The 16,894-nt window shown below is 36.9% G+C and overlaps 1 protein-coding gene and 1 non-coding gene across 3 annotated transcripts in view; both read left to right on the forward strand.

The window, feature by feature from the left end:
* The window catches only part of HAUS6 (HAUS augmin like complex subunit 6), a 39,762-nt gene extending 24,351 nt beyond the window's left edge, over positions 1-15,411 (forward strand). Inside the window, exons 12-17 of one of the 2 annotated variants that reach the window (XM_032306722.1) lie at positions 3,059-3,140; positions 8,428-8,494; positions 8,751-8,936; positions 10,768-10,903; positions 11,998-13,074; positions 14,539-15,411. In XM_032306722.1, coding sequence (XP_032162613.1) covers positions 3,059-3,140; positions 8,428-8,494; positions 8,751-8,936; positions 10,768-10,903; positions 11,998-13,074; positions 14,539-14,624 — 1,634 coding nt within the window. In that variant the 3' untranslated portion in view covers positions 14,625-15,411. The other variant, XM_032306723.1, reaches the window with a different exon arrangement.
* On the forward strand, positions 8,217-8,347 carry LOC116571254. The gene has a single exon (XR_004277812.1).
* Positions 15,412-16,894: the final 1,483 nt, after the last annotated feature.

Below are 16,894 nucleotides of genomic sequence, written 5' to 3' on the forward strand. Positions count from 1 at the left end.
TTCCTAGACTGACTCCTTGAAGCCAGGTCTCTATCTTTTCTTTCTTTATCCTTGTTAGTATAGCAGTGGCACATAATTATTGATGTGTTGAGGAATAAATAAATAAATTGATGTTTTAGATGCTGAGCTGAAATATGCTAAATAGTATAATTTTTTTGGCATTGCTTATTTTTTTAAAGATTTTTTTTAAGATTTTAAGTTTTTTTAGAGATTTTTAAAAGATTTTATTTGTTTACTTGACAGAGATCACAAGTAGGCAGAGACGCAGGCAGAGAGAGAGATGGGGAAGCAGGCTCCCTCCTGAGTAGGGAGCCCGATGCGGGGCTTAATCCCAGGATCCTGGGACCATGACCTGAGCTGAAGGCAGAGGCTTTAACCCACTGAGCCACCGAGGTGCTCCTTAAGATATTTTTTAAGATTTTTTTTTAAGATTTTTTTTTTTAGATTTTTTTTTTTTAAGATTATTTGACAGAGACAGTGAGAGAGGGAACACAAATGGGGAGTGGGAGAGGGAGAAGCAGGACCCCTGCCAAGTAGGGAGCCCAAAGCGTGGCTTGATCCCAGGACCCTGGGATCAGGACCTGAGCTGAAGGCAGATGCTTAACAACTGAGCCGGCTACCCAGGCACCCCTGGCCTTGTTGATTTATGTGGTAATTGCATGATCTGTGTACCAAAACAAGAAGCAAGGCTATATCATATTGGAGAACTACGGACTGGCACTTTTTTTGAAATTTGGTTTAGTATAAACCTATCATTTGAAAAAAAATTTTTTTTATTTCGGTTCACTTGAGTTAACATAGAGTGTATTATTAGTTTCAGAGGTAGAATTTAGTGATTCATCAGTTGCATATAAAACTCAGTGCTCATTATATCAATATGTGCCCTCCTTAATGTCCATCACCCAGTGACCCCATCTCTCTAGCCCCTTCCCCCTCCAACAACTCTCATTTGTTTCCTTTGTTTATATATATATATACATATACACATATATATATATATATATATATTTAAAGAATTTATTTATTTATTTGACAGCAAGAGAGCATAAGCGCCGGAAGCAGCAGAAGGGGAGAGAGAAGCAGGCTCCTGGTTGAGCTGGGAGCCCAGTGTAGTGCTAGATCCCAGGACCCTGGGATTATGACTTGAGCCAAAGGCAGACACTTAACTAACTGAGCCACCAAGGCGTCCCTTATTTCCTTTCATTAAGAGTCTCTTTCAGTTTGTCTCCCTGTCTGATTTTGTCTTATTTTATTTTTCTCACTCTTCCTCATGATCCTGTTTTGTTTCTAAAATTCCACATATCCGTGAGATCATATAATAATTGTCTTTCTACGATTGACTTATTTTGCATAGCACAATACCCATGTCATTTACAAATGGCAAGATTTCAGTTTTTTGATGGCTGCGTAATATTCTGTTGTATATATATACCACCTCTTTATTCATTCATCTGTCAGTGGACATCTGGGCTCTTTGCATAGTTTGGCTATTGTGGACATTGTTGCCATAAATTTTGGCAGATCAGATCACTACATTTGTATCTTTGGGGTAAATTCCTAGTAGTGCAATTGCTGGGGCTTAGGATAGCTCTATTTTCAGCTTTTTGAGGAACCTGTGTACTATTTTCCAGACTGGCTGCAGCAGATTTCATTTCCTTTAACAGTGTAAGAGGGTTCCCCTTTCTCCGCATCCTCCCCAGCATCTGTCGTTTTCTGACTTGTTAATTTTAGCCATGCTGACTGGTGTGAGGTGGTATCATTGTGGTTTTGATTTGTATTTTCCTGATGTTGAGTGATGTTGAGCACTTTTCCATGTGTCTCTTGGCCATTTGTATGTCTTCTTTGGAGAAATGTCTGTTCATGTCCATTTCTTTGACTGGATATTTGTTCCTTTGGGTGTTTGAGTTTGATAAGTTCTTTCTAGATTTTGGATATCAGCCCTTTATTTGATAAGACATTTACAAATTTCTTCTCCCATTCCGTAGGTTGCCTTTTGGTTTTGCTGTTTCTTTTGCTGTGCAAAAAGCTTTTTTTCTTGATGAAGTCCCAGTAGTTCATTTTTGCCTTTGTTTCCCTTGCCTTTGGAGACGTGTCTAGCAAGAAGTTGCTGCGGCTGAGGTTGCAGAGGTTGCTGGTTGTGTTCTTTATGATTTTGATGGATTCCTGTCTCACATTTAGGTCTTTCATCTATTTTGAATCTGTTCTTGTGTATAGTATAAGAAAATGGTCCTGTTTCATTCTTGCACATATGGCTGTCCCAATTTTCCCAACACTCTTTGTTAAAGAGACTGTCTTTTTTCCATTGGATATTCTTTTCCTGCTTTGTAGAAGGTTAGTTGGTCCCTTTCTGGGTTCTCTGTTCCATTGATCTGTGTGTCTGTTTTTGTGCCGGTATTATACTGTCTTGATGATTACAGCTTTGTAATACAGCTTAAAGTCTGAAATTGTGATGCCTCTGGTTTTCTCTTTCAACATTACTTTGGCTATTAGAGGTCTTTTCTGGTTCCATACAAATTTTAGAGTTGTTTATTTCAGCTCTTAACCTGCCACTCTTTTTATAAGAGTTTATTCTAGATACTCTCTATCTGTCCTATTTCTATACTTAACAGTTAAATAATTGTCTTTTCCTTTTTTTTCTATTTTAAAGATACTATTTATTTATTTGTCAGAGAGAGAGAGCACACACAAACGGGGGAGTGGCAGGAAGAGGGAGAGGCAGGTTCCGTGCTGAGCAAGGAGCCTGATGTGGGACTTGATCCTGGGACTCTGGGATCATGACCTGAGCAGACACTTAACAGACTGAGCCACTCAGGTGTCCCATTGAGTAGTTGTCTTTATTTATTTATTTTTTTAAATTTTATTTATTTTATTAAAGCATGGGGGCAGGACTGATGGGTAGAAAGAGCTGCTGAATAGTTGTCTTTTTCTGTTAGCATTTATATTAGTCTTATTTTTCTCTTTCCTTCTGTTCAGAAGTTTTTCTAGAATTTCAAAAGATCCCTGGATATTAGAATATATAAACATAATTAAAGAGTAATTAATGTTTATTTTCCTTTAGATACACCTAAGCAACACGACCAAGAAAATGATTGCATGACAGCCAGTAATACATTGGGAACTGGACATGATCTAGGCAACAGGTAAAACAAATGTGATTTTCATATTGACTATTTTCCTTTTTCATTAATTTAGTTTCATCTTCATCTAATTGCCATGCTTCTTTACTATGGGGTCATCTGTAATTTTCTTTTCATAACCAGAGAATATTTTTCCACCGTGGATCCACATTTTCAGGAAAGATTCAAAATTTTTTATTTATTTTATTTTATTTATTTATTTTTAAAAGATTATTTATTTATGTATTTATTTGACAGAGAGAGAGATCACAAGTAGGCAGAGAGGCAGGCAGAGAGAGAGAGAGGAGGAAGCAGGCTCCCTGCTAAGCAGAGAGCCCAATGCGGGACTCGATCCCAGGACCCTGAGATCATGACCGGAGCCGAAGGCAGTGGCCTAACCCACTGAGCCACCCAGGCGCCCCAGATTCAACATTTTTGATACAAACGCATTTGTCCCCTTTCTCTTGTTTGTCTAAATGCAGGGATTCATAGGGGATTATCTAATGTTTGAAGGGGAAAAAAGCACATATGGAAATTATCTAATGCAAGCTTGGGAATTTTTGCCTTTTTGTGCCTGTGAACTTCTTAAAACCACTTGTGGCTTTGACAATCCAAGAATTAAGAGCTTTTGAGATCATCTAGTCTCCTAGTTTTCAGACTGTTCTGTAGCGCCCTCTGATGCTGTGGATTAATCTAATTTAGCCCATCACTGATCTGACCCTTTCCCATTTCAGCCTGAGCAGCTAGTTCTTTTATCTGTATTATATGTTGGGGGTTTTACATGCCATTTAATAAAAAGAATTCCATGCTTTAAAAAAGAACGGGAGGACTTCTGATTCAACCCAGTTCAGAAGTTTAACAGATGAAAAAACTAAACCTTAGTTTATTATAATATCCTTCAGGAGTATTATTTTCTTTATTGCCTGTTTTCTTTTTTTTTTTTTTTTTAAAGATTTATTTGTTTATTTGACAGACAGAAATCACAAGGAGGCAGAGAGGCAGGCAGAGAAAGAGGAGGAAGCAGGCTCCCCGCCAAGCAGAGAGCCCGATGTGGGGCTCAATCCCAGGACCCTGGGATCATGACCCGAGCCGAAGGCAGAGGCTTTAAACCACTGAGCCACCCAGGTGCCCCTATTGCCTGTTTTCTTTATTAATTTTCCTATTTTGGCTCTTTAAACAGATGCCAGATTATATAAGCCAAAATCTCTAAAGGTATATAATCCACCTGGGGAATATATGTATTCTTTTTTGAAACTAAGAATTATTAAGAAGCAATCAAAAACAGACATACTGTCGGGGCACCTGGGTAGCTCAGTGGGTTAAAGCCTCTGCCTTCGACTCAGGTCATGATCTCAGGGTCCTGGGATCAAGCCCTGCATCGAGTTCCCTGCTCCCCCTAACCCCCGCCCCCACGCTGCCTGCCTCTCTGCCTTCTTGTGATCTTTGTCTGTCAAATAAATAAATAAAATCTTAAAACAACAACAACAACAAATCCCAGACATACTGTATAGGTGTTTTATTATTTTTTGTTTTCTGACTACCCTTTGACCTAAATAGTGATCTTTTAGTCCAGCTTCCCCATGTAATTGAGGCACAGATATGGAAACAAATTGCTTAGGATAATTTAAATGAAAATTATAAATTTTAAATGAATTGAAGTTTCTCATCATTCTGTATACTCTTGTTTAGTTAAGTTCAAACAGCATAACAAGAGTAAAAATTTAGATGTGAAATTGAGCTATTGGTGGGATGCCTGGGTGGCTCAGTTGGGTAAGTATCTGCCTTTGGCTCAGGTCATGATCACAGGTATTTGGGGTCAAGTCCCACTTTGGGCTCTTCGCTCAGCGGGGAACCTGTTTCTCCCTATGCCTGCTGCTTCCACTCGCTCTTTCTCTTTCTCTCTGACCAGTAAATAAATAAAATCTTAAAAAAAAAATTGAGCTATTGGCAATTTCCTGTGTAGTAATTTTCTGATTTACAGGAGGTCAGGATTACATGTGGAATATATATTTTTATTCTTAGATCTGGATGTGATGTTGATTTTCAGAGTACCTTAAAAAAAAGGAAGACATCTATTGTGAAGACTTGACATTGAAGAGATACTCAAGTTACTGGGCTTCAGTGTTTCACTCTCTTATCACTGTTGTTCTTAAAGCATCCTGAGGGGAATAGTTGATGCTTCCCAGTCTCATTTGTGTTTTTGGTTTGTCTTTCCTTGAGAGAGCAAATGAAATATTTGATTCACGTTTGTTGCTGGACTAAAGATTGATGGAGGCAGTAGATTGATTCATAGATCAGACTTTATGTATGAACTCCATTCATCTTCAAGATTCTTTCTTGAAGTAGAATTTTGTACTAAGATATACTATCAGATTTCTATAAGAGCCAGACACTTAGCCCCTAAGAATTTAGTTCAGATGGAATTTTCTTCTTATAGGAAAAAGAGGTTGTATTAAATATACTTTGATTCCAGACTTATACTCTTCCAGGCCTTTAGATCTTTTAATTATCTTCTGGTACTTTAGTTATAGCTTTGGGGTATTGAAGGGGGAAAGTGAAGAAGAAGGGTGTTAGTGGTGACGGACAAATAAAAGCTCAATGGGATATGAACGATTATTCGCGCTTGATAGCAAAACAGAAGGAAGGTGAAGAATTGAGTCATGTGGAAAGCTTGTTGCATAGAATTCTTTACAGTAAAGGTGTTTTGTAATAAAATGTTTTATTAGTAATGTGTAGTGCAAGTAGACTGTACTTAAGATAGTATCCTTTTTTAACGTGTAGTTCCGCTGTTGTTTGTATGGCATCATCTTAATGTCAGTACCAGTGTAGTTAATTTGGAAATTCATATGTGGATATGATCAATAACAGCTATCAATTAAAAAACATGGAAATAGTGTAATTTTTAGGGTAATTACTGTGTGTTATTAGCCCCCCCTTTTTTTTAAAGATATTTATTTATTTATTTATTTATTTATTTATTTATTTGACAGAGATCACAAGCAGGCAGAGAGGCAGGCGGGGTGGGGGGAAGCAGACACCCCGCTGAGCAGATGTGGGGCTCAATCCCAGGACTCTAAGATTATGACCTGAGCTGAGCCACCCAGGCGCCCCTGTTATTAGCCCTTTAATATCCAGTTGTCATCCACAGATACCAAAATAGAAGTAGTTTTCTCCATAAGCCTCATGGCTGTTTTTGATCAGAGTGAGCTGATGGAAGCTTTACCATACTTAAAGCCAGAATTCAGTGATTGATGGTACCTTTGTTGTACACTCTGGGCTCAACCTTTCTTTACAGTGATTTCTGGAAGGGAGGGTTCCATGATATTTCTCGTGGTGGCAGTACAGTTCTAGACTTTTAACCTCTACAGTTCTCCTTTATTGCATTTCAGATATAGGGCAGTATGATCTTGCTTGCATGCCAACTAAATAGCCTTTGTCTTAGAAATGGACGTCTCATTGCCTCTCTCTCTCTTATAATTTCCCTTATATCTTTGTTATTTGTAGATATATTGTAACAATGAAATAAAAATGAAGAATAATTAGCTAAAATTTCTAACAAATCAGTTGTTGGACTTTTTTTTTGCAAGTTTTTTTTTTGGAGTTTATGTACAAACATTTAATACATTCGGAATTTTCTAAACATTAATATATGTAAGTACAGTTTTTTGGTCGTTTCTGTATGTTAACGTTATTTTACTGATTTTTTACTTATAATGACTTTGTAACATTTCATTTATTTTAGACTTTTAGATTTTCCTCAGTTTTTTTACTACTATAAAAAGCATGTCTTCAATTATTTTCTTTTGGATGTACTCTTTCCTTAGCATAAATTGCCATAATGGGAGCAACACGCTCTCTCTTTATCTGTTACAGTGCTAGGATTTTGTGGGCCTCAGTTTTGGCATAGCAAGCGTATTGAGGGTTACTGAGCCAGGGCTGCTTTAAAATTGGCTTGGATTGAGATGTTAGCAGGGCTGATAGCATGTTTCCAATTTAGAAAAGGAGGAGAGGAAGGGAGAGAATATGTTTCCATTTTTGTCTTTTATGAGACTCTGTAAGAATGATCCAAATAGAAAAATTCGGTGGTGTCTATTCCTAGAACCTCATGCTCAAGTGATGGTTTATTCATTGATGCAGTCAATCCATCCGTTAGTTACAAACAGGTATTGCACTTCCAAGTACCAGGCGCTATGTTAGATCCTGGCAATAGTCAGAAAGGACATAGTCTTTGTCCTCCAGGAGCTCACAGTCTGGTGTTGGCATCCTAGTGGCATCTTAGATTGCTAACCGTGTTTCAGAGGGCTTTTGGATCATTTTAATGTTACTTTTTGGAAAAATTAAGATAAAGTCACAGTAGATGATTAATTTTTTCCTTTGACATCTAGATTATATCCTGTCGAGGCAAAGTTGAGCTTTAAGCAGTTTCAGTGGTCTTGAATTATGTTTGAAAGGTAGATAATTCCAAGAAGCTCGTATTTGAAAAGTTTGAAAAAGCATATTTGCTGTTACTTGAGATACTTTAAAGCTACTAATTTTGTACTTCTGGCTATGAACAGAAAGCAGAGCACCAACATGCTTGATACTGAAAGTGGTCTCTGTGGTAATAAAGTAGAAAAGCTTTGACCAGTGAGCAGACCCCATCCGTGATTGAATTTGAAAGCTCTTTGAAGATGAAGATGAAGTTATTGCTTTGACAGCTTTAAAAGTTTAATAACTTATTTTGTAATTGATGTGTAAGGTTTTTATGTTTATCCAAAGGGCCAAGAGAATCTAAGAGGGTAGGAATGCTATGTGTAGAATGCAGGAAACTGAAAGTGAGCAACATTATAATTTGACTGTAAGTGTAACTAAAGTATGTGCTATCACACAAGATTCAGCATAAGATAAATTGATTTTGGACATGAAAGATTAAAATTTTAAGGTCTCTGTTAGAGTGAAATTCTGTGATCTGAAGCCCAAGGATAATATAATAATGTGATTCTTGTTAGTTGAATTTGTGTTTACTGCGTACTCAAGTTTTGAGTGTTCATGAAGTCATTCAACCTTATAAAAAAATGTTGACTTAAAATATGTAGCGATTAAGGAAAAATGTTTACCGTTTGGGAGGCTGATACACAAATGGGGCTGAAGTGCTGCTCTGATTGTCACCATCCCTCCCTAGAGTAAACTGCCTTTCGATGACCGGGACGAATTGAGGGAAATCGTAACGGACAGATACGGGGCAGACAGTTTCTTTAGATTATTCAGATCTAGCAAGTGAAGGAATTCTTTCTTGTACGTAACTTGGATTTATTATCTTTTTTCCTTTTAGACCTGCAGCTTTCCTGTCACAGCCAGTTTCATCATCAGATAGAAACAGTGTTAGATTACTTGAAAAGGTATATTTTAAAACAATGTTTAATCTGATCATACTAACTTTTGTTAAAATACTATTTTTCCCGCTGTCCCAGTTAATTTGTACTTATATATGTTCTGTTGCTTCTAAATGGAAATACTGGGATTATTTAATTTTGCCAGTGAACATATGATTTCACAATAATGATAGCCTTTATAGGTTTGTGATAACTCAAGAGCCTCTAATGAAGATCAGCCAGAGTCCTTAAAGTTTTAACGTTACATGTCTGCCTCCTTCAGGACATGAAGATAAGAACTCCTAGAGAAGAAAATGAAAAACCTTCTAAGAAGACACCAAAATTTGAAGTGAAAAACTCTCTATCATCAAATACTGCAAGAAGTACAGAGAATACTGCATTCGCAGGGTCTCTGCCAGCTAAAAATAGGGATATATTCCAAAAAGAGCAAGATCATCTGGTAGAAGAGGTTAGAAAAAGATTGTAATAAGTACTCTGAAATATCTATTATTTTCTCATTGGGGTTGAGATTATAAGTGAAGTTATAGTTAATTATCGAATAACTGGGGTTAATTTGGGAAAGGAGGGCATAGATAATGAAAATTTTGGCTAAAGCAGAATTGGTTCTCCCAAAAAGTAGAAATAGATTTAATATAAACTTATTTAAGATTATATCCATGGTTTAGAAACCATGTCCCATTCTATAAATATCATCCTCCGAAAGTATAAAAATAACACAGGTTTGGTGTTTTTGGAATGAACCATTACATGAATTGTTGGACAAATACATCCAGTGATTATACTCTATCAAAACAATCTGCTTTAAAAAAAAAAATCTGAATGTTGCTGTTGCTTACTTAAGCTTCCTCTTTTTTTTGAATATTAGAACAAAAACTATATGCAATATCATATTATCACTAAGCATAGTGTTTATCCTTCTGCTTTCTAAATATTTTAAGAAGTCATTAAATGCATCATAGTTCATGACCTTAGTTTTCCTGACAAATGACTTTGCATGTGTCTACATAATGCTACTATTGGTTGATAGTAAAATTGTACTGTTTACTGCAGAAGTTTACATAGATTCTCAAGCCATTCTCTGATGTTATTTTTATTAAGTTTCCCACAACATCCCATAGCATTGTTTGATTTTGGATAAGGAGCCTGAAAATAAATCAGCTACTTTATATTGCTGAGAGACTGAAAGGAAAATTTGGTTTAGTGCATATTGATTTAGGTATTGGAGTTTCCTCCTTTATCTCAATCTTGATCAAAGAAAGTGAACAATGTCCAAATAAGAGAGCTGGATGTCTAGTCATGTTCTTATTTGTAACATTAGGAGTTTTAACTGTTTCATGGTCTGTAAATACTTTAAAATATTTCAGGTTTATATTATTTCTCTTTGTTGGTTGATGGACTCCACATAAAGGACGGTCAGTCTGTTTTTCTTATCTGATAGGAAGGAAAGACATTTTCAATGAAAAGAATTTATATTAGCAGCAGAATGGGATGGGATGGAAAAGGAGAGTCATAAAATCTCATAAAGCTCTGAAAATAAAGTGAAATTATTTTTCTTTAATAGTGTTTTTGACAAGAATTATTTAGTATTTGAATTCTAAGAAATCTTCTCTTTTCATGGGGTGGGTGTGGGGGTCTATTTGATTATGGTTGTAGGATGTTTATTTTTTAGGGCTCTTGGGGCAGTATTTTTAATGCGCATGTTTTTTGTTTCCCTGTTTTATTGAAATTAATATACAGTACTGTTTTCATATTGTATACTTTCTCTACTTTAGAATATATTCCTATGCCTTGTTCACTAATTTATTATCTGATAATGAGGTTGCTGGCAAAGATGTATGTTGTCAGAGTGTATTTCATTTGTTAATAGAGGTGTTACTGTGCAAGTCATTTATATAATTAAGACTTTGCTTGCTTTAAAACTAGTCACTTTACCTGATACAGAATTGTAAATTTCAAAGATGTGGCAGATAGTACCTTAGGTCACTGTGTAGTCAGGATTATTTCTGAATCTTCTCAGGTATAAAGATTTTTACCTTCCCTTTATATGGAATATCCAGTTAAGATAAGACGGGAGGAAACAGTTTTGGGTTTAATTTCACCTTATAGGACTGTGCCTTCATAGATGATATACAGTGGCTGGCAGCTATGTTCTGAGTGGCCTTTTGTGCGCTCTGCTGTGGTAGGGGCTGCTGACTATCGGGCTAATTTGTTTTCATCAGGGCTTTTGTTGCATTCTGCCAACGAATGTGGTAATTTTTGCTTTACCTTTTCTGTTTTAGGTTGCAAGGGCCGTTTTATCTGATTCACCACAGCCCTCTTCAGGAAGAGAAGTAAAATTAGAGGAACTATTTGATTCTTTAGTGTCTAACCCATTCTTAACAAGGAACCAAATTCCCCGAACGCCAGAAAACTTGAGTAAGTGAATAATGATTTCTATCACTTATTTTCTTCTTAGACATTACTTATACATTAGTACTGTTAGAACCATGGTTTGACAGATCTTCTGGAAACTCACTTTAGAATTCTTTTCTCTTTCAGTTTAGTGGCAATGGCTCTTTATTTGCTTGGATGTAAGGGACTTTTACAGAAGTATTACATGCGGGTGTTCTCACTGATAACGGCAGTTTGTAAGCAGTGTTATTTTGCCGTGATACTCCCCAGATTTGTTTTTGTTGTTTTACTTGGCTCTTTCCTAGAAAATATTTCAGTTGAGTACTTTTAAAATACCCTCTGCCTCCACATCTGACCTGTGCTCAACATTTATAGAGTACCTAGGCTCTCTCCTTCCAGTCAGCAGCTAGCGGCATCAGCCCAAAATTGTGCATATGGAAATCTTTTCTACCCCTCTCTAGCTAGCTAGACTTCCCAGTACTTTTTTCTTATAACCTATAATCTGTGTTGGCCAAATTCTGATTTTGTTGTCCTTATGGCACATCATCCTGGCTGAATTCATACTTGAAGTTAAATTGATTCAGTTCAGGTTGAAACTTGCCACAGCCTGGATCAGTGGTCAGCAGACTCCAGGCTCTGAATCAAATCTGGCTTGCCTTGTGTATTTTTGTAAATAAAGTTGTATTGAACACAGCCTTGCTGGTTTGTCAACATAATTGTTTGTGGTTGCTTTCATGTTATAGTGGCACAATTCAGTTTTCACCACAGACCAATGGCCTACAAAGCTTAAAATATTACTTTCTGCCCTTTACAGAAAGTTTGCTGAACACTACTTAGATAGATGAGAAAACATCTTTCTAATACCTGTAATTCGTATGTGCTATTTGAAAGTATATGCACATTTCAGGGAAAGCTTTTGTTATTTGTGATCAGATGGAGAAGGAGTTCTTTGATGTTGTTGGTCTTTGGTTAATTGTTTAGTCTTATCATCCCTTGGGCACATCTGTGGAACATATACTGACTCGCTAGTTTTATGTTGAGCACTAGAAATGAAAATTTTAATTGCATGCTCTGTTTGGAAATATTAATGAATTGTGTCCCCCACTTAATTTAATTAGTAAGTGAAATCAGGAGCTCATGGAGAAAAGCTGTCGAAATGGAAGATAACGAAAGTACAGAACCAATTCAGATGGATACTGAACGGAGAGAAGAATTGCCAGAATCCTTACCTGTGTCGCGAGAAGAATTGCCAGAATCCTTACCTGTGTTGCATAACCCAGGAGAAATTAGCAAGACCAGCTCTCTTGCAGCAAGCACTGTATCTCATTGTAGCCATTTCCATTTACCTGAAGAGAACGTTGTTTCAGATTGCCTCAAGTGTGTGCCTCAGAAACATGTGGTGACCAGTTACATAGGTGGACCATCGACACAAAATCAGTCAGATTTGTTAAGTAAGAAAATAAGGTGCAAGGAAGGTTTGGAGCATGCAGTGTTACAGAGCAAGCCTTTAGAAACTAGCCAACCAGAGACAGTCTCCCCTGCTCCAGGTAATAGGAGATTTGTGATGGCTAGCAATGAGGAGGGGTCTTCTATTGACCACTTGCAAGCTTCTTACAAGGAACCTTTCATGCATAAAAGTATGTTATGGGACTCTTTTCAATTATCAAGTGGAACTAGTTCCAGGAGCTTAAAGGATATTGATGTTGGCATATTACATGAAACGCTTCCAGAAGAAGTTGGTAACTTAAGTCTTAATAGTTCCAGTAGTACAGAGGCCAATTTTAAACTAGAGCCAAATAGTCCTATGCACAGTGGCATTTTTCCAGATAGTGTTGTGGGAGAAAGACCAACTACTCCAGAATCAGACTGTAATTTACAGGCTATTTGCCGTAGATATGAGGCTCTGAAAAAATCTCTATCCAAGAAAAGGGAAGAAAGTGACCTTTCTAATCCTGAAACACTTGAAGGACACAAACCAGAATTGAGTCCTATGCCCACTAACATGCAAACAGATGATATGCTTGACTTTTTGGGCACTGAAGATTTGCACGTTGACTATAAAAAACCATCTTTACGCATGTCCCTTGGTGAAAGAAAACGGTCTCTTTCACCACTAATTAAGTTTTCTCCAGTTGAACAAAGATTGAAAACTGCAATACCATGTAGTCTTGGAGAACTTCTACCTAATTTAAAAGGTAAGATTTAACTAGACCTGCGCATATTGATCTATTGAATTTTTCTCTCAACCTCTTGTAATGTTGTATGCATTGAGTGCTGCATGGTCTTTATTGTTAATGTGATAAAACATTCTCTTTGTTCCTTTGACAAGCATGAGAAGAGTGAACATCTCACGTCTATGGGTACTTTTGAATATCACGTGACAGGTGTTTGTTTACAGTTAGTCTGGGACAGGGTGGAAAATAAAACCCTGAAACCTATTGCTTTTATAATACAATCAAAAGTAAATCTTGTCGAAATCTTGGCTAGTGGAGGATGGTTCTCAAAATGTTGAGTAACACTATGTATGTCAAATACAATTTTTTAAAAAGATTTTATTTATTTATTTGACGGAGAGCACAAGTAGGCAGAGAGGCAGGCAGAGAGAGAGGGGGAAGCAGGCTCCCCCACCGAGCAGAGAGCCTGATACAGGGCTCCATCCCAGGAAGCTGGGATCATGACCTGAGCCAAAGGCAGAGGCTTTAACCCACTGAGCCACCCAGGCCCCCCTCAAATATCATTCTTGTAGTAATATAATATCTGTAATTTGTTTTGAGATAAATTTGAGGGGGTAGGTGATAAAATACGAAAGGTTAGTAAGTGTGTGTTTCCTTGTGCTGCCATACAAAGTACCACAAACTGGGTAGCTTAAAACAACAGAAATTGTCTCTGGAGACAGTAAGTTCAAAGGCTGGAATCCAGAATCAAGGTGTTGGCAGGGCCGTGGTCTTTTGAAGCCACCAGAGGAAGATCCTTCTCGGCTTTCCCAGCTTCTGGTAGCCCCAGGTGTTCCTAGGCTTGTGGTAGCACAGCTCTAATTTCTGCTTCTATCTTCACATGGCTTTCTTCTCTTGTGTGTCTTTGTGTCTTTTTTATAAGGCCCCTAGTCATAGAGAGGTTTAAGCACCCACCCTACTCCAGAATGAACCCATCCTAAGGATTATATTGTTAATGGCCCTCTTTCCAAATAAGGCCACATTCTGAGGTACTGGGGTTAGGAGTTCAACATGTCTTTTTGGGGTACATAGTTCACCTAGCAGTATTAATTACTGAAGCTGGTTAATGGATACATTGGGCTAATGATAATTCTCTTCATTTTTGTATGTTGAAAATTTTCATCATAGAGATTTAAAAAAAAATTCTGTTCATAAAGCATGTTAGAGCAAATATAGATCTGGTGATATAGATGCATCATATGTCACTCTGATATGCTCGTTAATAATTAGACACTGCTATATTGAGAAGTATTTTAAGAGGGATGTTTTGATACTCTGGAGAAAAGGTACCTCAGTGAGAATAATGGTAAGTTTCATCATAATTATTTGCACGTGAACATTTTACTTACGAAGACTGAAATTTGCTATTTGAAATCTGTCCTAATTAATTTTTTTCTTTGTAATGTTTGATTATCCTTTTCTCTTTTTTAAAAATCACCTTTGCAGAAGAAGAAATCTTGAGTAAGAGCCTTGAGGCAAACGAATTTCCGTCAGACTTTAGAAGAGATGAAGCAGAAGCCCAGTCAATTTAACTATGATGTACCTAAATTTAAAGCATTGTATAGGCTAAAAGCGGATTTATAATTTAAATACATGTTGGAAGTATAACTCTTTTTCAAGGTCTAAAAAATCCTAAATAATGTCTTTTATTTAGCAAACAATAGTTTTTAGGTAAAGTATGTTTGGATTGTCTCCTTGAATGGGTCTGGGGCTAAAATGGGAAGTATTTGGGAAGCAGATATCAAGTTTTGTGAAGCCATTTTGATTCCTTGAATAATTTGTAAGCATTATAGTAAAGTATTAGTTTAATTTGTTATAATTTCAGTTGATTAGCAAACATGAGTGATTTTTGACACACTTTTATTAACTGGTTAACATAATAACCATTGAATACTGATCTTTCATTTTAGGGAAATACATAACTTTTATTGTTTCTATATGGAACATTATAGTACTAACCAAAAAAAGTGAGAAAATAGTACCTTGGGATATGTAGTCAAGGTGAGAAAAGTTTAAGTTTGGGAAAGCTCTAAACAGGCATAATGATTGTTTAAGTAGTAGGTTGGTCCTGGAAAATGTTTGGTGGAATAAAGTGTATGTGATGATAAGTGAAGACTGGGGCAGAATGAATTTAGAAAAAAGGAAAAAGATGGAAAATGACTAGACACTTTTAAGGAACACTGTCAAAATATAAATCCATTCAATGGGTTGTATAGCAGATTTATATTTAGTCTAATTTAGACTTTGAGAATTTAATTTAACCCTCATTTTATATTTTAACAGGAAAAAATGTAAATTAAAAATTTGTTAGTCTCTGTTTACTGTTGTTGGTTTATTTGGGGGGCATGGTTTTTAGGGAAAGCAGGTAATTTTTATTGTTTTACTTTCCTTCTCAAAAAACCATCAGTATACCACAGACTATGCATAGCCTCAAAGTAACTTAAGAAAACTGAATTCGGGGTCCCTGCTTAGTGTCACAGTTAAGTCATTGGTGAAGCTAAGACTTTGACCCTGTTTTCCTTCCTTAATATACCACAAGACCTTCTACAAGTAACTGAAAGGCCAGGATAAAAGGATATGGCCATAGGAGTTGGCCTTCTGTTGACCTTGGAGACTGAATGGGAGACAGAGGTGAGGCCTCTCATACAGTAACTTGCCTCACTCTGTCATGACCCCTGGCTGAGAAAATGGCTCATCTCTACCATCCAAGTGTATACATGCCTTTGTGAACCAGGAGCAATGAGCATGCACTGGAAAGGTGATAGCACTTAATGGTACCCCAATTCTTAACTATCAAAACCTTGTCCATTTGTCACGAAACTGGTCAGGAGGGGGAAAAAGTTGAAGGGGACAGTTCTGGAGGTGGATGGGCTCAACTGTTCATCTTTTTTCACTCATTTTGGGCTTTTGCTAAGTTGTTTGATCAGTTTGAAGGTCAGTCTTTTTGAGAGAGAAGAAAAGCACATACAACTCCCTTAATTGCAGGGGAAAACAAAGAAGAGCGGTTTCTTCTAGGGTGCTATATTCCTGTTATTAATTAATACAACAAATCAATGACTATAGATCTACTGGGAAACTATCCTCCAGTCTACCGGAAGAAAGCCCACTAACCTGTAAATCCAAAATTAATGTATTAGGGAGGAGATAGGGCTGTTAACATCCACAATATGCCAGGGCCATTCCTAGACATTTAATACATACTGTTTCATTTAATTGTCATAACTTTAAGGTAGTGGTTATTCTACCTCTTTTACGGACAATGATACTGAAGCTAGGGAGCTTAAGTGACTTGTCTAAGGTGGACTCAAGGGATAATCTGGGATACATCCTAAAAGCTGTAGATTCTATAGGTCTAAAATGGGGATTAAGAATCTGTGATTTAAATATGCTTGCCTGGTAATTCTTAAGTTCAGTAATAAGATTGAGAAGCACTACTGGGGAATACAGAAGTCACATTTAGCCTTGGGGTACCTTAAAGAAGCAAGTGTATTATTACATAGGTACTGCTTTAGAGGTTAGTTGATAAGATAGTTCAAGTTCACCAGTAAGGGTGGGAGGCCTTTAATTACTGAGAATCAAAAGATCAAAATGTCTCTGGACAGTATGGATTTATAAAAATCATACTATTAAGTCATACCTGGAATAGGCTGGGAGTTTTGGCATTCTTTCCTGTCCTTTATATGCCAGGAGTATTAACAAAAATAACTCTGATTTATCATTTCCTCCTAAACCGTTATGATTATGACCTAACTACCTTCAGGTTCTTCCCTCTCCAGTATTGCCTGCATAGCTACCTTTTTGG

Source organism: Mustela erminea, chromosome 12 (genome assembly GCF_009829155.1).
Source record: "Mustela erminea isolate mMusErm1 chromosome 12, mMusErm1.Pri, whole genome shotgun sequence".
NCBI lineage: Eukaryota > Metazoa > Chordata > Mammalia > Carnivora > Mustelidae > Mustela > Mustela erminea.